Source organism: Labrus bergylta, chromosome 1 (genome assembly GCF_963930695.1).
Source record: "Labrus bergylta chromosome 1, fLabBer1.1, whole genome shotgun sequence".
In the NCBI taxonomy this organism is placed as follows: Eukaryota; Metazoa; Chordata; class Actinopteri; order Labriformes; family Labridae; genus Labrus; species Labrus bergylta.
This window is the reverse complement of record NC_089195.1, coordinates 2,885,521-2,907,514: the sequence shown is the minus strand read 5'-3', so window position 1 is coordinate 2,907,514 and position 21,994 is coordinate 2,885,521. Positions and strand designations below refer to the sequence as shown.

The 21,994-nt window shown below is 37.1% G+C and overlaps 3 protein-coding genes across 5 annotated transcripts in view; 1 reads left to right on the top strand and 2 right to left on the bottom strand.

Annotated features, from left to right (window-relative positions):
* The window catches only part of LOC110004253 (testis-expressed protein 2), a 34,978-nt gene extending 27,354 nt beyond the window's left edge, over positions 1–7,624 (bottom strand). Inside the window, exons 1-2 of one of the 2 annotated variants that reach the window (XM_065961983.1) lie at positions 7,449–7,624; positions 6,862–6,966 (exon numbers count right to left, since the gene is read on the bottom strand). The gene's annotated coding sequence lies outside the window, so the exon portion shown is untranslated. The remainder of the gene's footprint in view (positions 1–6,861; positions 6,967–7,448) is intronic. The other variant, XM_065961945.1, reaches the window with a different exon arrangement.
* Positions 7,625–9,130: 1,506 nt separating this feature from the next.
* LOC109998322 (myeloid-associated differentiation marker-like) lies at positions 9,131–10,441 on the bottom strand. The gene has a single exon (XM_020653112.3). It carries the CDS (start codon positions 10,206–10,208, stop codon positions 9,303–9,305), a length of 906 nt encoding a protein of 301 aa, XP_020508768.2. The 5' UTR covers positions 10,209–10,441; the 3' UTR covers positions 9,131–9,302.
* Positions 10,442–15,850: 5,409 nt separating this feature from the next.
* Positions 15,851–18,231, top strand: LOC109998319 (perforin-1-like). 2 transcript variants are annotated; one of them, XM_029281034.2, is made up of 3 exons: positions 15,851–15,903; positions 16,073–16,608; positions 16,796–18,231. In XM_029281034.2, the coding sequence occupies exons 2-3, from the start codon at positions 16,073–16,075 to the stop codon at positions 17,943–17,945; spliced, it is 1,686 nt and encodes a 561-aa protein (XP_029136867.1). In that variant the 5' UTR covers positions 15,851–15,903; the 3' UTR covers positions 17,946–18,231. The 2 variants fall into 2 exon arrangements, with proteins under 2 accessions (XP_029136867.1, XP_029136866.1); XM_029281033.2 differs by having other exon boundaries at positions 15,898–15,980.
* Positions 18,232–21,994: the final 3,763 nt, after the last annotated feature.

The window sequence follows — 21,994 nt, the reverse complement described above, 5'->3', positions numbered from 1 at the left end:
AAAATATTTCTGAGGAACATTTGAGCTATTATTTTTTTTAAGTTAATATTCTTCAATAAGAAAGGTACTGCCTTGCTGTTTTTACCAGAAGCCTCATTTCCATTACTGTTCAGTAAATTTGAATTGGTAGTCTCATATACTACTTTCAAATAGTCAGTCATAAAAGACAAGCTCACTTGAGGTCTATGTTTTTAATTACTGCAAAAGGTCAACCATGTAATCATGTTTTTCCTGACATGTGTTCAAGACAAGCAGGTCTCTATTCACTTTAAAGGCCAGGGCCCGGTTCTAGTACAAGTTATGGTTTTTACTTCCAAGAAATGTATGGGGAAATGATGGGGTGAAACACTCAGCAGATAAACAAAATATTGTTTGCAATAATCACATGCTAATTTGTGTAAAATTTAAACAAATGATTCATGCATGATAAATTATAGTGAAACGTATCCTTCTAACCAACACAAGAATATGGGAACGGCTACCAAAGCCATAATGTGCTTCAAGGAATTAGGGACAGTTGTCTGCCCTTCTGGCAACATCTGCTTGGATAGAGACTTTGACCAACTTCCTGCTTTATCTACACAAAGACTTGTTTATCCCAAAACAGATCCCAATACATCCTAATTGTTAACAGCCTACATAACATTAATATCCCTCATTTCAGAATGGAAATCAGCCAATGGCAAAATTATGTTGTAATTGTGAGAAGGTAGAAGGAAACTTTTCGACTCTTTGGAGTTGGGTTTTTATTTTTCCTACCGTATTACTTACAGCTAAACTTACTATTAAGGTCTTAATTTACATCATAAATGCCATTGACTCTAAATATTACTGTGTTGCATTTTTCTTAGACTTAATGAAGGCTTTCGCCCCAACTGATCACTGTGTTCTTTTACAGTACTTGGCAGATATAAGGTTTTCTAGAAAAACAGTTAAATAGTTTGAAAATTACTTGCGTGGTAGACTGCAATGTTTTCAATTTGATGATCTAGCGTATACTTAAAAAAATAATGGTGTTCCACAAGGGTCCATATTGGGTCCCATTTTATTTATTTATAACAAAAATGTAAGTAGAAATTTGACTTATGACAATACAGTTTTACACACTCTGTTGTCCTTCCTTAGTTAGTGTAATTTAACAACCTACAAACTGTGTTAAAAGTTGTCCAGAAGTTGTACAACGACTAAATTACATGCTTCTCAATGTAAATTATTAAAGATTGCATAAAGATTTCAACTTTGAAAAATTAGGTGATAGAATTCCACCCAACATGTGTGTTTTCTCCTGGATGACAATGTGTGTTTGAATCAACTCCCTTGTAAAAGAGATTTTATATCTCAATGGGAATATTCCTAGTTGAAATAAAAGGTTAAATAGAAACCTGTATGGTGCCTCATTTGTGTGGAGTTAACAAGTTATTGAGACTCAGTACAGCTCAATAACAGAAAGCTTTGAGGCACAAAAACAGATAGAGCATAATCATTTTGTTGATTAACTAAAATTTTTGTTAGAACACATTGAGCTTGTAATGAAATGCGTTTATAAATGAAATTGCTATTGCTATTTTCCACCTCTTAAATTGTAATCTGTATCTCAAAAATCCCATGTGTATCGGGCCCTACTTTGACCAACGATAAATGATAAAGACACTAAACCCTGAGAATGAAATACAGTAATCCCTTATGTATTTCTATCAGTGTTGGACAAAGTGAAATGAATGAGTATTTCACAGCCAAACAGTAAAGACAAAAGACTACACTGTTTTCAAGACTGAGTGCAGCCCATGGGAGACTAAGATGGTCTGTGTTTGTCTGTAGATCATGGTGAGTGACTGAGATATCCCAAAGGAGCAACATTATTCTTATAAACAAGGACAGATCCTCTATTCCTCTGGGCTCAAATTAACAGAAAAGGAATTCACTAATGCTCAGTCATCTTTGTTTGTTTGCACAGGCTTTGTAAATGATGTCTCAGTATCAAGTGAGAAACTCTTATATTTATAGCGAGGCTATTTTTATACATCTTCCAACTTCCCACCTTGCCTCTTTCTCTCTCCCCTGTGACAAGTGATTATTATTTGTAGGGAGATGAATGGTACTGTCTTAGCACGATGCAGATAGCACCTGAAGAAGGGCCAGTAAATGTTGATGGCTGGCAGGCTGACACATTTTCTATAGCTGATAAACAAGTTAGGGAGCTGCACCTTTCTGTAACAACAGCAATGCTGGCATCTGAATTAATAAGGAATTGTAGCAATGTAAAAAAAACGTACAAGCTCCCTAAACTCTATATGACATTGCTGACTTTCTCTTATTATAGACAATGAAAATGGATAATGTCAACGCGTATTTCTAGATCTACTGTTGTTTACAAGTACTTATAAGTAGTACAAGATAGATAGATAGATAGATAATACTTTATTGTCAGACGTAGTCTGAAATTTGCCTTGCATCACAGCGGCTTCGTTTGCGGCACAACAATTAAGACAGGAAACAAAGATACAAAAATTTTAACACAACACTCAAACACAACACAACACTCAAGATATAAACATTTGGAACAACACTCAAACGCCAAACAAATGCCCAGAGGCCCTAAACGTGCTTTGGTCGAGGATTCAAGGCCTTTGTACCTACTGTATGACACTGCCAGTATTCTACTGACAGACATCACAATTATCTATATCATCAAAGACACACCCCTATGTGGAATTCTCGAAAGATCAGGTCTAACAAAGACCTGGACATTGCTCCAATAAAAAAATGTAGTTGCCTCCCCCAGTATGTAGTCATGTGACAACAAGGCAAGGCTTGCTGTCATTTGCATTGTTTTCAAGATTGTGACCTGTCAAGCTTAGCAAGATGACTAGCCTTTCCATCACTTTTATAAAATAATGAAGATTATTTGAATACATGTTGACCTCAAAACTTTTCTTAAGGAGCGTGACATTATGGTTGAGTAAGCAGTAAGAGGGTAACCCTGAAGCAAGGCACTAACCACCCCTTTCTTAATTGAATCAAAAGGCTGTGTTGTAAGAAGAGGAGACTTGGTTTTTTCTATTTAATCCAAATAAGCCTCGAGTAAGAGGCCTGAAAACTGTGACATGTTTCAAACCAAAAGCCAAATAAGTTCAGCATATGACAGAAGGCAAACTGCATAAAAACAGAGCAGAGTGAAAATACTATGTATAAGACTTTAGCACTTTCTATTGGCCTCCTGTTTAAAGAAGTTAAGCAAATTAGACTGTGTTGTAAAACCTTGTTGAATGGTGTTGTAACCAGGCCATTGTAAAGAAATGCCACAGTCTTCAGCACTTAGAGTCTGACTTTTTTTCATTTGTAAAGCCCGTCATGAAGTACTCTGCAACATCTCAGCTGATCAAAACAGGTCATTTCTGTATAATGAAATGACCTGAGAACTAAGGCCATGAAAAGAGTTCAAGCTTTGAACAGGTGTAGAGTCAAAAGGTATCGGATTATTCCTTCTCAGAGTATGATCAGCAGCACATGTTCCTCGTCTCAGTGTGAAAAGTTTATTATTACCGGTGAAAGGTCAATGCACCTGCTGCTCAAAAACTAAAACCTCTTTCATTCTGTTGCCGTTTTGTTTTCCACTTCCACTGGCAAACTGACACCTTCTCCTCTCACCCTTACTTTCTAACATGACAGCTCATAAAGCCTTCAATGCCATCTCTGTGACAGATGTGAGGTAATGGATAACTGCAGCATTTTTGTACTATGTTTCCATTATCAAAAATATCCTATGAATTTATCCTTTTTGAACATGTTTTTCATTTTTTATTCTAACATCAAGCAGCGTGTTTGGAGTTGAAGACTGGTGCAAATCTATAGTTAAGTAAAGCCTACTGTACAACAAAACATGAAATATCTACAGCATGTGGATGCACTTTTAATCCACTCTATTTGACACTAGAGTATCCACAGATTTACCAACAACTAACACTGATGTTTTGATGATGGTATGTCTTTTTTTATGTTTTGAGGAACACTCATCACACTGATCATTGGAGGGCTCGAGGTTCTTGGTCTTTTCTTTGGATATGTTGATGGTAAAAAAAACCCACTGATAAACAGGATGTAACCCTCTGCACTCAATTTTCCCCTCTTGCTTAGTTCATGATAATTTCTTATGGAGGCTGTTTTAAACTGATGTCGTCATTACACCTTACAGGTTTTATAAGAAAAAACATAATCTCTCTGGACTTAATAATTGACACTGTAAGGTGTCACACAATAAACAGACAATATATTGTAAAAAGTGAAGGTGCACAATTTAACCAAAGGAAGTGCATGTAAGTTGTGCAAAAAAAACTCAAATCAAAATTCTGAGTGAAAAAAGTAAAAAAAACAAAAAAGGGTCCCATTCATGAAAGGACGAAGAAAAGTGCTGCAATTGAATTATTTTCATATGAAAATGAATGAAATTTAGCAGGGGCAGAGATTTAGTCCCATGTTTTTTGAAAACTACAAACACTCGATCCACGTCACAGATCGAGAAAGATGGTTGGACACTTTAAACATTCTCAGCTCAGGCTGCTGATGACTGGTTATCCGACACTTTTATCTACATACAGTAGGCTGGAAGTTATTTTTATTTTATTTTTTTCTTATTATTTTTCTGAATTCATATGATACATTTATGTTATTGTAGTTGTTTTTTAAGTTAAGTCTATCTCTTTTTATTATTATTATTATTTCCTTTCATGTATAAACATGTATATTTGTGAGAGTGTAAGAGCATGTAAATTTACATATATTTAGGTTTGTTTTAGTTTCTTTTTTAAATTATTATTGTTTTTCATTATTTTATTATTCATTTGTTTTCTATTTTATTCTGTAATTATTTCTGTTTAGTCGAATATACTGTCTGGTCACTTGGGGTGGGGGGGTACTGTGTGGGGTATTGAAATTTTCAATAAAGAGTATTAAAAAAATAAAAAACATTCTCAGCTCGTACAGTCTCACTTTGAAGACGTTCAGACTGAACTGTAAGAAGTGCCCACAAATCATCTCCATCATGAGGTTCAGACGAGATGGAACAGCTTCTTTTATGTGATCAATATACAACGCTCACATTTCAGTTCAAAAGATTTAATTTGAAAATCTGACAGTAGTTGCTGCTTCCTGTTTGTATGTGAAGTTATTTAATAATTTACATTATTAATCATTATCCGAACTGAAAAAATGTGGCTCAGTGAATCTTTATTAAAAGGTATATTTTATAAAACAACGTATAACTTATAAGACAAAACATTTATTTTATGCTAAACAAAAACTTTGGTCTCCTATTATGTTTGTATTTCTTACATTTTGAGTCCAATCGTGTACTTGGAATGAAATTCAAGGAAGATAGCATACTACATTCAAGCATTTTTAAATTGTAATGCCTATTTACAAGTTAGTTTTAAATGTCTTTGGGATTAATAATATATTATCAAATAAAGTCTCCTCCTCGTGGATTTTCAAATTGCCACGAACCACCAGGAAGAGAGCTTTAAAAACTGTAGAACACAAGTGGAATGTTGTGATGAGAAAGAAACCATCAGTATGGACAGAGGTCACAACATGTGTTCCAGTTTCAAGGAAAATCACTAAGCAGTGCACTTTGTGTTATTGACTCAACAACACAGGAACTGTAATGACAAGTGCCTGCAAAAACATTTGAAAAAGAATGCTGTTGAAGTTCAAGGTTCAGAACCATAGTGGTTTTGCAATAAATAAGGGGGATAAGGAGAGACACAAAGGTCACTTAGGAAACCCAATAATAATATCAAAACTATTCTTGTGTGTAAGACTGGGGGTATGGGAATGTTTATTTCTGCAGATTTTGTGATCAACAAATTGTTCCTGTGTGACTTTGGCCCCAGGATCTTAAAGCCTGTTTAAAGGTCCATAACAACCAACTCAATGACAGCGTTCAGAGAGGCAACAGTAAAAGCAGTCAACACTTACGAGACATATTGAAATACCCTTATTGGCCAATAAACAATCCACAAGTGACTGATGTTCTCTATATGGGAGACATAGCTATATGCAATAAACAAGAACAGATGCAGGGAAACTAAAGAGAGACCACTGTAAACACACTTTGGTGTGTTTACAGTGGTCTCTCTTTAGTGAGCAGGTCACTATGCCTAGAAACCTTGTAGACAAATGTGTTTTTCTGACATATCCGCCGCCAGCACCGAGGGGCCACGCGGCCTCGGGTGCGGGGATCTCAAAACCGGTAATGATCCTTCCGCAGGTTCACCTACGAGAAGTTACTTTACATTTTACGCATACCTTGAGGTCAATGTGTGCAGAGAAACCTGTAAAACACCTTGCAGCTATTGACTTTAATCATCCACTCTTAAGGGCTTTAGCCTGAATGCCATTAAGTGTAACTGTTGGCCCACATGAAGACAAGCCTTGTGATTGTAAACAGTTTTGACACAAAAAAAGATTTCTCCTCTAGTTTGAAGTCTGTGCCGTTTCTAAAAACGGATGAAAAGCTAGCCATGTAAGATCATTACTGCAGCAGGAGGTGATTAACAAAGAAAGCAAACCTGCTTTTTTTTTTGGAGTTGATTCCCACGTGATAAGTCGGATAGACACAGTAATTTGCAATATGTCGCTCTGTGCTCCTTCACTTAAGGGTCATCACTTTACATGGTCTTGATAATTCAATTGAGTTCCCTATGACCCTTGAAAGCTAAACTGATTTTTGTATGTTCCTACTCAGATCTTCATTTTCAAGAGCGGTTTGTCCTTCCTTTCCCACATTTCCCCCCTCTCTCTATCTAGACTTTGCCCTAACCAAGGAAATTGATCAATAATGAGTTTTACTGGCAAAGTGCTTACCTTGTATCCTCAGTGCCATTCAATCCAGCCTGGGACTTGCATCTGCCTTACTGGAGAGTCAAGTTTCACATTTCCATGATGCTCTGGGGGCTTCTGAAGAACAGACTAAAAACAGGAGACATGCTAAATCAGTACATTTGTAAATATACAAACTAAAAGACAGACATTAAGGCGTTTATTTGTTGGACAATAAGTAGTTACCCTGGTCGCCCTTTGTTGGCTATCAAATGTTTGTGGACTGTGACCACATGGTATTAAATATTACACATTTCCAGTGGCAGGTAGCGTATAATAACTAAATATACTGAGCTGTCTAAATAAAACCAAGTCTAGGCAAGCTTTGAAACCAAACAACACCCAGTGAAAGCAGCCTGTCTTGTGATGCATGTAAGATTAAAAGCCAGCAACAACGCTGACAGACACACTTTTCACGCCTTTAGCTCAAATGTGGTTAAAAATGGAAGTGTAAGGGAGGAAAGATGGAACAAGGACAAACTAGTAATATCTCTAAATTGTTTTTAAGTGCGGCTAGTCGAGGTTAACTCGCAACAATCTTTCAAAAAAGAGACAAATCGAAGATATCTTACCGTGTCAGGGGAACTTCATGTTTGTCCGAGTACACACCAACAAAAACCAGACGAGTTAAAAGGTTTTTCTCAACAGGGAAACGTACGGTAACGTTTGAGTTATCACTTCCACGTACCAAGTTGTATCGACGGTTCGTTTTCTCGCCCAGCCTGTTGACAAACTGACTAACTGGGACCCAGTTCCTTAAAGAAAAAACGCAGCAGACCTACCAAGTCAAGAGCAATCGAGCCAGAGTACCCACGTAATTTGTTCGCCGTCTGGTCGAGGATTGGAAATCGATTTTTCGATTGATCTTCTATGAAGCCTTAGATCAGACGAGACAGATGTGAGAAGGTAAACATTGTAAATGTAAATAAGTTATTAGAAATGTTTCCCCCTTTGGTTTCACCGTCTTTAGTCGCGTATACAAGTAAAATAGAAGAAAATTACTCGGTATTATAAATACGACATAAAAATCAGTCAATTGAATGGGCTGTGATTGCATTATTAGTTTTAATTAAATAGGTCTCCGTTTGTAACGTTAATAAGCTCTGGGTAAGTTAATGTTTTGCATGCCTCGTCTTTTTGAATAAAGCCAGTAAGTTGTAACATAATCAGAATATGAAAGACTCACTTTTTTATTCCCGGGTGAAAAAGATTTAAGTTTGAATGAACCCGAAAGGTTTAAATTAAATAATGTGATTGAAGGTTAAGGACACAATAAAATATCGTCACGACCAAAGCATTTCTGCTGCATAAACACATCAAATAAAGTCCAGTGATTTTACGTACCCATCATATTAGAGTGTTGCCACCTAGTGTTATTGAAAAGCAACTGTTCTTACTATATGTAGAATACAGAAAGCTTGTAAAAAGTTATATATCATATATTCATCACTTTACCTATCCTCATCACTTTATTCTATCCTTTCTATATCAGTATTCATACAGTTCTGGTTACTTTATTCCTGTTGTTCTTATCCATCATTGCACTACGGTCACTTTATTTATCTCATTTTTACCTTTACAGTTATATTGTATATATTAGTTCTGTTGTTCCATTATTCACCATGCACCTTATTAACTTATCATTTAGTATTTGCCTACTTGCACATAGTTCTGTATATATATATTTATTTCTTGTTTACTGCACATAGTTCTGTTTACATCTGGTCACTACTGCACATAGTTCTGGTTACATCTGTTTACATCTGTTAGTCCGATCACTGTCCACTTATATCTGCTCTTTTATATTTTGTATTTTGAAGTTAAGTTTAAGCTTTAAGTTGTATTTAAATTGACACTTTATATTTAGGTTAAAATGTTTCGTTTACTTGCACTGTTGTTAATTTACTGCTCTGTGTGCCTTTGAATTGCACCCCGGGGACAATGTTTTTTTGAATTTGAATTTGAATTTGAATTTGAATTTGAGTTTACAATCTAAACAAACAAAAAAACAAACATAAGACTTGAGATGTATATTGTTTTTAGTCTGCAATTCTTTGGTTGGGTCATTTTTGTGGACCCTCTTTTCTAAATAATGTAAAAGTAATGAAATAATTTTATAGGCTTTATGAGTGATAACTGCTGTTTTGGATAGAACATGTCAATAAAAGAAGCTGTGTATTTACAAGTCAGTGCACTGAACCCTGATTTAGTTGTACAGTTTATGTGTCGAAGTGAACACCATCATACACGTCACTTAGGCTAAATATTTTATGGTCAGCTGAACACGTCCAATTTTGTGAAACTCAACAAAACAATACATTACATATATTTCAAAATGTAGTTTATCTCTTAAAAGAGAGGCCTGTTTGATCATACAGCAATAACTCAACATAAAAATCACATGGTTTTGCTCATAAAAAATAACGTCATACATGACTCCTGTCACATAACAGTTTCGTGGAAAAGGCAAGGTCAACTGTATAAGCTAACAGTGTAATACCTGCAACCACTGTTTCCATGATAACCAGCCCTGCACTTTCATTGGAAACTTGTTGTTCGAGTTCTCTTAGCTGAAGAATCTTGGTAAAACAAATCACTGTGGCCACCATATAAAGCAAAACCCCAATTACAGTGAAACCAGCCAAAAATCTGTCAAAAGGTAAGGGGCATCTCCCAGCAAGGTCACCTAATATCACCACCAGTGTGACAAGGGACATGAGGAGACACACACCGTATGACACGCCAGTGACCCACACCTGCCAACTGTGTACTCCTCTTTGCAGTCCAAAGACCACCTCTACAACCAGGGGTATCATCTGAAAGCCTCCCCAGAGTTGGATTGTCTTAAGGAGACCAGGCAGGCTGCCCATGTAGCCTCTGTGCTCGTGGGCTTGGGTGCGAAGAATGTAGGACTCGGAGGAGTAGGCCAGGACAGTGAGGCAGGAGGTCACAGCAGCCACCAGAGGACGTGGTGATACCCTTTGGTGATCCATGATGAGCCAAGGAAAAAGCACAGAGGCCGTGAAACACATCAATCCACCTAAAACTGCCACGGTCATCGTTAGGTTCTTCCAGGATATTGGTATAAGGCTGTGAAACTGGATGACACTGAGGATGTGGATCAGTAGCGAAAGGGTGAAGAAGAAGCACCAGGTGAACATGCAGAAGACCCTGAATGTGTTGAAGCGGAGGGTGGATGGATTTTTATTTAACTCGGAATCTTCCAGTGAGGCCACAAGACTGAAAGTGGTGCAGCCTGATAAGATCTCCCATGTCCGTATCAAAAACAGAGGACTGATTAAGTCTCTGGCCTCCAGTACAATCACAGGCATTGCCACAATGTTGAATCTGAGTAATCCAGAGCCCAAGAAACTAGGTATCCTCACGTGTGCCAAATAATACCTTGGTTCCAGTCTTGAATTAATAACTCCCCAATGTTGAATTCAGAGAATAAGTCCATTAAAGTCCATAGAAACAGTCAGATTCAGCAAATCTTTGTGGAACTGTCAGGCTCCATGAATAAAAGCACACGCCCTCTCTCTGTTCAGTTCAGCAGTGCTCCATCCTGTTTACATACAAAGTAAGACTTCACTAAAGTTTCTCAGGGAATATATTTTATAGCACGGTTGCCGTCAAAATAGGCCTCGCCTACTTCCTTTTTGAGGTTGCAGCACAGCTTTCAGTCTCACTTCAGGTATAGGTGCAAATGACCACAATCAAAAAGTATATGCAAACAAAGCTAGCTTTCACCCACCTGGGCTTCTCATGAACTGCTGTTTCTTTTTTTCTCCTGATTTAACACTACTACACTTTGGTGGTAATGGGTTATGTGTGAGATGTTTTGTAAACCACTGCCTGCTTTATTGACCTCTTAAACCTAACTGTTTGAGGAATGAGGCGAGCTCACAGGTGGCTGCCTGAATATACTCTACATGGTGTTGGAAACTGTTGTAGGATCATTTATTTTAAAACTTGATCTGCTGTTAAGTGTTGATTTGTTGCTCAGAGGATCTGGTGTGGGTGGGCCTGCCTTTCCCCCAAGGGAGAGGGTAAAAGAAGAAGCGTATGTTTCTCTTTTCATTTGACAACATTTCCATCATTTAAGATGTGTTGCTTTCTTCAATTAAAATCAATCTTCTGATATCTATGTATAGATGCAGCAGCAAGGGGTTATGGGTTAAATGGGTTATTAGGCACTTAGGGTTATTGCTTTAATGTGTGCAGAGATGGAAATGCGTTAGTCTCATGGTCCTGCACAGTAAAAATGGTTGTGGAAAGGACGTGAATTTACGAGTGCATGCATGTTTCCATAGGACAAGGCAAGTATGTTGCTGGTGTGGAGCCTATATGTGTGCATTATTTACACAAGTACAAAGAACCATCTGAAGATCCCAACCAATCACTGTTGCCTCTGTGTACCAGCACACCTGCTCTCTCTGTTATAAATAGTCGGTGGATACATCAATTCCCTCGTGTCAGGCAGCTTCACTTCAAAAACTTCTGTTTTGACAGAAGGAAGGAGACAAAGACAGACGAGAGCTAATGAACAGAGGATGTTGATGTTAATGGATGTTGATGTTTTTTTTTTAATTAACAATGAATTCACTAAGATTAATGGTCACTTGTGCAGTTTATCTTCATCATCTAAAGAAGCAAGGTTTTTTTTTTTTACAACTTTAGACAAACATGTGCTGTAAAATCCACCTAACAATGAGTCGGAAACAGATGAATGATCATGAAGAGGCAATTCAGCAACCATCTGAGCTTTTTGATGTTTAAAACTTGTTCTAACTTTCCAGACATCAACCAAGTCTCTCATTTCCAGATTCCAACAACCCTTGTGAAAAAATACAGTTATTCCTGCATAGAAACACAACATCATGATCTGCTGAAGAAACTGTGAATGTACTACAGCTGTAATGAATTTCACACAATTTCTGGTGAATTCTTCATGCAGTGAGTGCCACTCTGTGAAATAATATGAATTGCATTTTTTCAAAGGCCCAATATTTTTTAAGTGGAGTTGAATGCCGGCCTGTAGTACTGAATGAGCAGCAGCAGAGGGAGGACGTCATCATGATAATTATTGCTTTACTTGCAGAACATCCTGTTCTGTACCAACCCTCCAATACTGAAATGAAATCTGAATAAAGAAAAAAACATTTCACTTCTGAAAAAAGAAGAGATTTTAATTTTTTTTAACTCCCAAGAAAATCAAAGATTGTTTTCTACAATTACATGGAATGTTTTTTTCTTTAGTTTGGTTTCTATTTGTATGGTGGAGCCTTTATAATGCTGCTCTGATAAGAACAAATCAATTTAAGCCTGTGATGGATATGACAGTCCAGTCTGGCATTTAAGCCACATTTTAGACACAAAAAAACACAACATTATAGGACATACTGTACTTAAACTGATTTTATTTTATTTCACGACTAGGGAAATTTCTTGCCTTTCATTTTAATAAAGCACAGTCACAAAGATAATATTATCAGAACTGGTCCACATTCAGTGGATTCAAACTGAATAAGACAGGAGCTAGATGTCATAATCAAAATAAATTGCAACCTTCCAACACCCCAAATGAAAAAAGCTATTTCTGTTCACAAATGCATCCCAACAAGAACATTTCTGGAAGTCCAACATTGTAACTTGAATTGAGATCCCCTGTGTTAATAAAGCTGTAGTACCTGTTATGTATCTTACATTTCAAACTTGATTTTATTAAGAAGTAAAGGGGAAAAAACAATAAAGACGTTGTCAGTTCTTTGCAGTAACCCGATGACTATTAACCCTGCCATAAGTGCCATTTACAAAACACCTCACTTTGCACTTCCTTTATTAAAGTTAATGACAGAGTGTGAAATGAGCATATAAACCACGAGGTACAAAGACCAAACGTGTGACATTTGGTTTAATGTGAACAGAGCAGAGCTGTGCTGGAGAAATGCTAAAACTATATAAAGCTGTAATTGCAAATACATTTTTGCATCTTGCATGTTTTTATGAATCAAAGTTTTTTATTGCACACACTATTTAATATATACCCAAAGATATTATTTTCTAATGTTTTTAAGTGCAATGCATCTGCAAACTTGCAACAATGCCAGACAGCTTAGTTCTACTGTGTGACACAGGAAGTTGGTATACTTCTCTTGAGATGAGTGTCATTGTTTTTCTATTTATATTTAAATGACACTGAACATTTTTGACTGAAGGAGCTTGGATCGGACTTTACCTTTATTGGCCAACCCACTTTCTATCTCTTAATAAGGGCACATTGAAAATATAACTTCGGGGGAAACAGCCACAACAGCCCTTTGGTGAAATAAGATTATCTCACTGAAGTAGAAATATTAAACATAGAATAGAAATTTATTGGTCCACAATATGGAAAATTGTCTTCGGCTTCACAAGCACAAAAATCAAAAACATAATGACAAAAAAGACAATATTCAGATACAGCAAGAAACCAGAAGAGCGACTGTCCTCGACAACATCACAGTTAACATGGTTAGTACATTTAAAAAAATATAACATAAATAAGTTTTAGAGTATTAAGACATTCATTTCATAAAGTTAAAGGTTTAAAACAGTCATTTCTTAAAACAGTGTGCAGATATGTTTATGTTTTAGCGACCTGACAGAAGCACTTCAAACTGGGAGTACAGTAGATGAGAGGGGTCGCTTGTTGTGTCGAGTGCTTTCTTTTTTGTGTTCAGTACATGCCTGTCACAAAGTGACATGTTCGGTTTCCCTATGACTTTACTGGCTGTATTGACAGCTCTTGTCAGTTTACCTTTCCATTGACATCTAAGTGCCCATACTATGCAACCATGTTAAAAGACAAAATACTTTCTACCAGAGTCTTGTTTACCATTTCAATAATCTTTGGACTCACCCCAAACTCATTCAGCTTCCCATGTAGGTGTAGCCTCTGCAGAGCTGTTTTAAAGTCTGTATTATCTATCAATTTGAGATGGCTATCTCTGTAAGTTGCTAAATATTCAAAACAATGAACAGTTTCAACAATTTCCCCCATTATTGTTAGGGTTTGGCATGAGTCAGTAATATGGTTTTTACTGGATATGACCATTTCTTTAGTATTACTAATGTATATCTCTAAAGCACTTGATAGACACCAGTCCTAGAGAGAAGCTACATATTCTCTCCTTTAGTGTCCCCTGCAGATAGGAGGCTAACGAGTGCCATATCATCAGCATATTTAAATAAGCTAAAAAAAGACTCTTGGAGTCTAAACTTATTTGTAATAATAATAATAATTGAAATAATAAAGGCAACAAGATGGTGCCTTGCGGTTTAAAATGGTCAAATCTGAGACGTTACCATGGACTCACCAATTACGTTAAGTAATTAAGGTTATAGTTGCATTATCAGTTCCTAAGAGCAACTGATGATGCAACTACAGCCTTAATTGGCAAAGTGAATCAAGACTGCAAATATATATTAGGGTATCCTGCAGTACATTAAAAGACTGCAGCAAATTTTTGGCTTCAAGATGTACCTAGTCAGCCGCACAATATAGAACTGTGTCATCAGCATAAAGATGGGCATCACAGTTTGATAGAGACGAGACGATATTGTTTATGTATATAGTAAATAAAACCGGGCCTAAAATTGAACCTTGTGGAACACCTTTGTTACTGTTAAATCATGTGTTGTCTGTTTCAAGTGTTTGGTCACTTTGTCAATTAAGGGGATAGTTGCATTATTAGTTCCTAAGAGCAACTGATGATGCAACTACAACCTGAATCTAAAATCTTAATCTTAAACCTTATCTAAAATAGGGAGGATATAAGCACCACTGGGGTTTTTTGAACAACTGCTACAGGTGCTATTGATGTCAAACGTTCTTATCCTGCTATGGTGTCAGTAATAAATAAACTGGTTGTTATTTAACAACAACTGCCTCATCCGTAACTGAGAATGTACTGATCATGCTTTTTTACTTACTTACCTTTGTCTGAGTGCTGCTAAGAAACACTTATTTCCTGGTGGATCAACCAATGACTATCTTTAAAGGCTTTATATGTGATTTTTCACACTTAAATGTAATAGAAATCAAGTATATCCTCTGAAAATAACTCTGTGAGTCATGACTGTCTACAATGGGTGTAACACCCGAGTCCCACTGTCTGTGATGTTTTCAGAGTTTTCAGAGTCCTATCTTCACTTTGTTTACATCGTCGGGACGGCCAGCTGACTCCTCCCCTCACGTATAAAAGTTGTTTAACTGAGGGACTAGAGAAAAGAAGAATAACATACTGTACTCACTGCTTAACTGTGTTTCTAGATCACGCTCATTTCAGGAAAATGTACATGCAGTGTGATGATACGAGCATAATAAAGATCGCTAGCATTAGCATGCTAACACAACAATGCATCGCTAGTTGTTTTGGTTTCATGCTGGTGCTCAAGGGCGACATCTGCTGGATCAAAAAATCGCATATAAAGCCTTTAAAGTGTATACATAATTAATAGATCTTAAAGATGGGAAACTGGATATAGTTTCCCCTCAAAAAGTTGTCAATATAAATAATTTCAATTATGACATTGTTGAATTTTCAAAATCATGGCAGCATTGAGTATACTTTATTTATGTCAGGAAAGGATAAGTGGGAAGTCATAGCTGTGCCCCATATTTAATCAGTATGAAACATAATATACATATATTTGAATGATTCATTGTATATTCCTGGTTTAAAAAACATTGGAACTCAGATGGTTAATACATGGATTTAACTGTACACAGACTTTCACATACTTTATGAACAACCACAGGTAGAAGGTAGAGCCACATTCAAGTGAGAAATTGTTGGTCACAAAGAAAAGACATTTCCCAGCATTGATGAATTATTCATGTGATTGACGCCCTAAGATGTTCCCTCAAAGTGTGATGGTTAAATATAAATAATGTGTGAGACTGACACTAAACTCCACCTCCTGATGGTTACTATAACATGAGAGAGATACTGTAAACTTCTGAGCTTGCTGTCAGCAGTCACGGTAAGACATGCAAACTTTCTAAAAAGGTTTTGTAAAAATTGATGTCTCTTTCACACCTACCTTTTTTCTATTGTCAAGTAAGTGCCATCTTATTCAAATTTAAATATTAAATACAAGTTGTTAACTGATTTTCATGTGTCTTTTCCAATTGTAAAACTCTTTCCAATAGATGGCAAAGCTGTGGCTTCTCATGCTCCTGTTCTGGACAGGTTGTCCTCTCTGTCTGCCGTCCAGTGTTAAATACATCGGTACGCCACAAGAGTGTGAAAAGGCTCAATTGGTCCCTGGTTACAACCTTGGCGGAGAAGGATTCGACATTGTCACAATGGAGAGAAAAGGCGCATACGTCATTGACACCGAAACATGGAAGCTTGCCAATGGCACTTGCAAGCTGTACAGAAACCCCTACCTGAACAGGGAAACCCAGAAGGTCCCATCAGCCGTGGAGGACTGGAGATCCCTCCCGAAGTGCAGTACAAAGGTCTCCAGTACCGTTTATGACTCAGTTGAAACCCTCGTCAATGATTCCACATCATCGGTGTCCAATGACTGGAAAGTTGGTCTGGACATCCCAGTGGACCCTTCTGTCACTGTTGGGGTTGGCTTTGGAGGTTCCCACTCCAAAGAATCTACATTTGCCATGCAGAAGTCGAAACAAGACCACTTCACCTTCCTGAGCCATTCCGTCAGCTGTAGCTTCTACCGGTGAGTATCTGGTCAGATTATTGTCCTTACATCATCCTCTCTTCCTTGTTTTTGTCTTGTTCAATCAGAAATGCTCAGTGTTCTTGACAGTATTTCTACAGGAAACAAATGGCCTAATATAAAAGGCAAAATATGAATTAAAATTGGACTGACTCAAAGTAATTAATGTCCTTCTTGTCCTTCACAGCTACAGAATGAACACCAATCCTCCATTGAGCCATGACTTTCAATCAGCTGTGAACTCTCTTCCTTCATGTTCACCCAAAAATGAGCAATCGTATCTTAGAATTATTGACACCTATGGTACTCATTACATCACACAAGTGTTTCTGGGAGGGGAAATAAAAGCAATCACTGCTGTTAGGACCTGTGAGTCAACCGTGAGTGGACTGTCATCGACTGATATCAACGACTGTTTGTCAGTTGAGGCCTCTGCTAGCTTTGCAAGCAGTGCCAAAATTGAAGTAATGAACAAACACTGTCAGGGCGAGAAAAAGAAGCTAGGCCACAGCCAGAGTTTTAGTGCCAGGTTCAATGAGCGCCACACAGAGGTCATTGGAGGAAACATTAACGAGGCTGATTTCCTCTTTGAAGAGCAGTCACAGCCCTCCGTCTATGACAGCTGGCTGAGGTCACTGAAAACCACTCCTGATGTGGTTCGATACAGCTTACAGCCCCTGCACACCATACTGCCAATAGAGCATCCTGCCAGGGCCGGGCTCAAGCGAATGGTGGAGACATACATCAAGAAAAATGCAGTGTTGAAAAAATGCTCAGAAACCTGTCAAATTGGGCACAAGTCCAGCAAAAGGGATCCTTGCGCTTGTGTTTGCAACAGTAATCAGAATACCAAGTCAAACTGCTGTCCTGCAGGGAAAGGTCTCGCCACACTGAAGGTGTTTAGGCTCTATGCCCAGGGTCTGTATGGTGATAAGTGGACTGCTACAGATGGTTCTGTTGAGGTGCATTACGGCAATCAGAATAAGCGCACTGTCATCATGAGTAACAATGACAATCCTAAATGGCCGGAGCAATTTGAATTTGGACCAATCACTATCAACATGAAAAACAAACTGAAGTTCAATGTGTATGATGAGGACTCTTACTGGAACAGTGATCAGTTAGGCACGTGTTCTTTTGCTCTGCGTAGAGGGAGGGTGAGTGACTCCTGCATGCTTAACCACGGTACATTCTTCTTCTCCTACATAGTAGAGTGTGCAGGAAGTCTTAGCGGTGATCAGTGTCAGGAGTACAGTCCCTCCCCAATGAGTGACTCCCTTGCCAAGATCTTCTACACCAGAAACGGGGTCCTAGCGGGAGAAATGGGGAAGAAGTAAGAAGTCAATCAATCACTCAATCAGTTTGAGGTCAGCTGCTGGTGTGAGATGAGAGGATAATGAGTAAGGTTTAGATTTCATGATCATTTAGCAAGTAGTTCAAAGCATCCCCCCTCTGTTCTTATCTTCTATTTTTGTTTAACTTTTGTTTGCATTTTTTTACAAATGATGAATTTATCATATTCAATGCAAATATTTGTTTGTAATTATGTCTGTAATAATAAACTTGTTTCTGCTTGTTCCCTGTTAGAAAAAAAACTCTGCCAATAAAGCATCATCTAAGACATTTAGAGTTTTTGTCTGATTTTATTAATAATATTTACAAATATATTTAGGATAAAATAAAATTGTGTACTGTATTGGTTCATGTAATTTTCAAATGCATCAGAAACTACTGGTGAAAATAACTGAAGTTAAACAAAATCCACAGCAACTCCAGATCTGCCCTTTGTAATGTCATGAAGGGCAAATCTCCAAACAGCCTGTTTGAGCACACATTTTCTTTAAAGTGGAGTAGGCAAAAGATGGAGAGGATGGACTTTTCTCATCATTGGGGGAATTGAAGACAGACTAAAGACACATAACTGTTAGAAAAACATGGTGAAGTGCATTTTACATAAAATGTGACCTTTAATCATTTAAACTAATTTTACAGATACAGCATGATTACAACTTTAGATTTCAAGGTGCATTGGTGGTAGACAAAGATAAATCAGGATTCTAAGATTTAACAATAGCAGCTGAACAAAAAACTCCAAACAAAAGTAGAAGACACTGAAGGTACGAGATAGATTTGAAGGAAAATGTAAATACTGGAAAACCGGAGTAGTGAGAAAACAAAGGGATGATACAATTAAGATTCAAGATTCAAAAAACCTTTCTGTCTATCACATAAGAAAATCACCTTTTGTTGGGGCTCAGTAACATAAAAACATACAAACATTCACATTAAGGCTCTCATTAAGTCATAAAACAGCAAAAAGTACCATAAATAGGTAAACGCACATGTGCACAGCATTTAAAAAAATATTGCTTATCTAGCCTTGTATAAAATGCGTATTGCAGTGGGAATAAAAGAGTTCCTTTAAGTTTTCTTTTTTGCTAATACTCTGAAAATGCTGCTTGAGAGGAGCAGCTGAAATACTCTTATGATGATGTGTTTGTTGGAAGACAGTTTTTGTTTTTTCAGCAGCTGAAATGAGTGGTGAACATGAAATAAAGGCAACAAAAGGCAACAAAACATTAAAGCATGTCTGTAAATAAAGGTTCAACAAATTTCAAACAAGTCAATAATTCAGTAAGCCTACTTTCTGCCTCCAGCTCATTTTCAAGCCCTTGTGGACCTGATGCTAATAGCGGGGTCACCTTTAAATCTAATTCATCCTCTTTGAAGTAGCCAGAAGTGCAGGATTTGCCAACTGGCTCATATTGTGTCAGCTTTTTCTGCAATATAGACTGAGACCAGATCTAGTAAAAAAAAAATTAAAATTCTTATTCTATCCAGGAGCCTCTAGATAGAGGTCAAGATTTGGGTGATGAGATGTGAAATCAAGAAAGAAGAATTTAAACTTGAGGGACTTTCCTATTGTGAGCTCAGCTGAAGAGGAGATGACTGAATGCTCAAATAACAAATTGATAGAAATGTAACTAAACTAAGTCCATGCTCACTGAAAGTTCAGTTATTATGAAAGCAAATTTAGAGCTCTTGAAAAGTATTTGAATCCCTTTACAAGTGGAATTACAAATTACCTTCTCTTTAATACAACATGAGAAACAAAGGCATGAAAAAAAAGGTTTTCAGTTAACTATTGATAAGTGATTATAGTCTTCAATGCACTGCAAAGTGCAACTCTTTGTCTTCTAACCAACACATCATCGTGGGAGTATTTTTGTATCACACATGGCACCCGCAGGAGTCATATGCATGCAAAAGAATGAGGAACAGAAAACCAAATACAGGAAGATGAGCACATTTGATTGGGTTGATAATTATGTTAAAAGAAACACAGAATAATGAGTCAATCGTTTTGTTGGCCTTCCTGAATCACCATCCGTCAATTAGAAACCAAGTTGTGTTTTACCTCAAATGAAGCATTCAGAGAGAGTGTAAAACTTATGAATGATCCCCTAATTTAATACAATCACTTCTATTCAGCAATTTTATAGTGTGTTCATTCATTGTATCATAGAGCGATAGTGGCCATTTGTCTGATGAGCTGACAGTAGTGTCTGTTCTGCTGTTGGATTCATTTGTGTATTGTGGGATGTCACAATGATCATCAGCTCAGCATGATGTCCTTTTGTTGGCGAGTAATTCATCCAGTATTGACAGCTGAAAGTTGATCCCTAAAGTGAAAATGTTGAGATATTTCCTACAAGCATATCAATAGAGTTAGGGTAAGCTTGATGAATGGGAAGTGAAAACAGGTCACATTGCAAGCATGAATACTGTATAAGCAATCATATGCACCGACTTGCAGGAACTAAAAAAATATTTTCTATTATACATGCAGAATATACAGTATGTTTGGAAAAGCTCTATAAAGAAAATGAGTTTCCTAAAATAAAATTACTTAGTTGCATGTCTGTGGATGGAGTGAGAAAACAACAAAACAAAGGGGTTAGTTCAATGGGGGGGAAAAAGATCACATGTTCAAGAACTTGGTACAACTTCTCTGCAAGTTAAAAAAAAGTCCTACAAGGAAGTTCAGCTTATTCTTCTCATTAAACCGCTGGCATGAACCCATGCTTACAACTGACACCTCTTTTGCACACTTCTTGAAAGGAAGTTCTGCAAAAGAAAAAAAAGACGATGCATGTACAGTCATTGCTAGATGAACAAAACCCTTTTATGTGTTTCAGCAGAATGGTCATGAAAACATGAAGCATGTTTTTAATCTTGTAAATACATCACAATGTCCTAAAAGTCTGCAGATGTTTATGAAGACATAAAGCTGATATTTATTCACAGTATACTGTTGCAATATGTAAATGAAAATGCAGCAATGACTTCATTTCCTGTGGAAGTACGTTGAACCTAACTTTGGTGCGTTGACTGAAGTCTAGCTCTACTTAAGCTTAGTGGGACGGTCAGTCATCAGCTTAACTACAATAGCTTGATTTAGACATGTTCAGACAATACATAGCAACATCAAACTAAACTTTCTTGTGACATTAGTCCAAATGGCGCAGACAGTTGGCAACACACTGTGAACCTCACTTTGTGGTATTAACTGCTTGATCTGACAATCAGACAATTTCTTAAGCTTAAAGTTTTTTTGAAGTTTTCCTTTATCATTCGGATGGAAAATTCACCTGTCCTTTTAGACGACAAAAGGTCAGGTGTAAGAGAGAGAACACTTCACTAACAGTTAAATTCTCATAGATTTCCTGTTGAGTCTCTTTCATTTCTAATAACTGGTGGCTGAAGATGGTTAAATATACTTTTGATTCCATGTGCTCTTTGAATGTTTTCTTGTATTTTACCTTTTTTGTCTTCTAAAAAAAGCTCCTGGCTGTGTTAGCTGTGAGGGACTTTTTTACTGTGCTCTCATTAACAGGATCTCCTAAGGTTCTTCTACAGTCTTTAATTGACTCTTCTTTCCTGCTATAATATTCACTTTGTGACGTCAGTTTGTTATTTGAGTCTTTTTTTTATCTAGTTTTTAAAGTTTGGAGGAATTTATTGTCCTCCATTTGTGATTCATTATCAGAAATTCAACTTCTTAAGTCAGGTTGATGGCACCATCTTCTGGACAAACTGGAAGACAAATTATCGAACCATTGACCTTCTTCCTGCCTGATTGTGTGTGAGAGTCAGCTGCAGGTTGTGTTTGTACTCAATAAGGATAAAGAACATGAATTCATTGACTAAACCAGTTGAAGGACAATATAGAGAAAAGCATTAAAAGAACAACCAAAATTTAGCTTGTAGACTTACTGAAACTCTGATATAGATTCAGTCACATAGGCCTAATTGTTTTTAATTTGTGTTTTTTTAAGACCTTCTATATTCTTCTCCTGGCATCAAACAACTGACATAGACATAG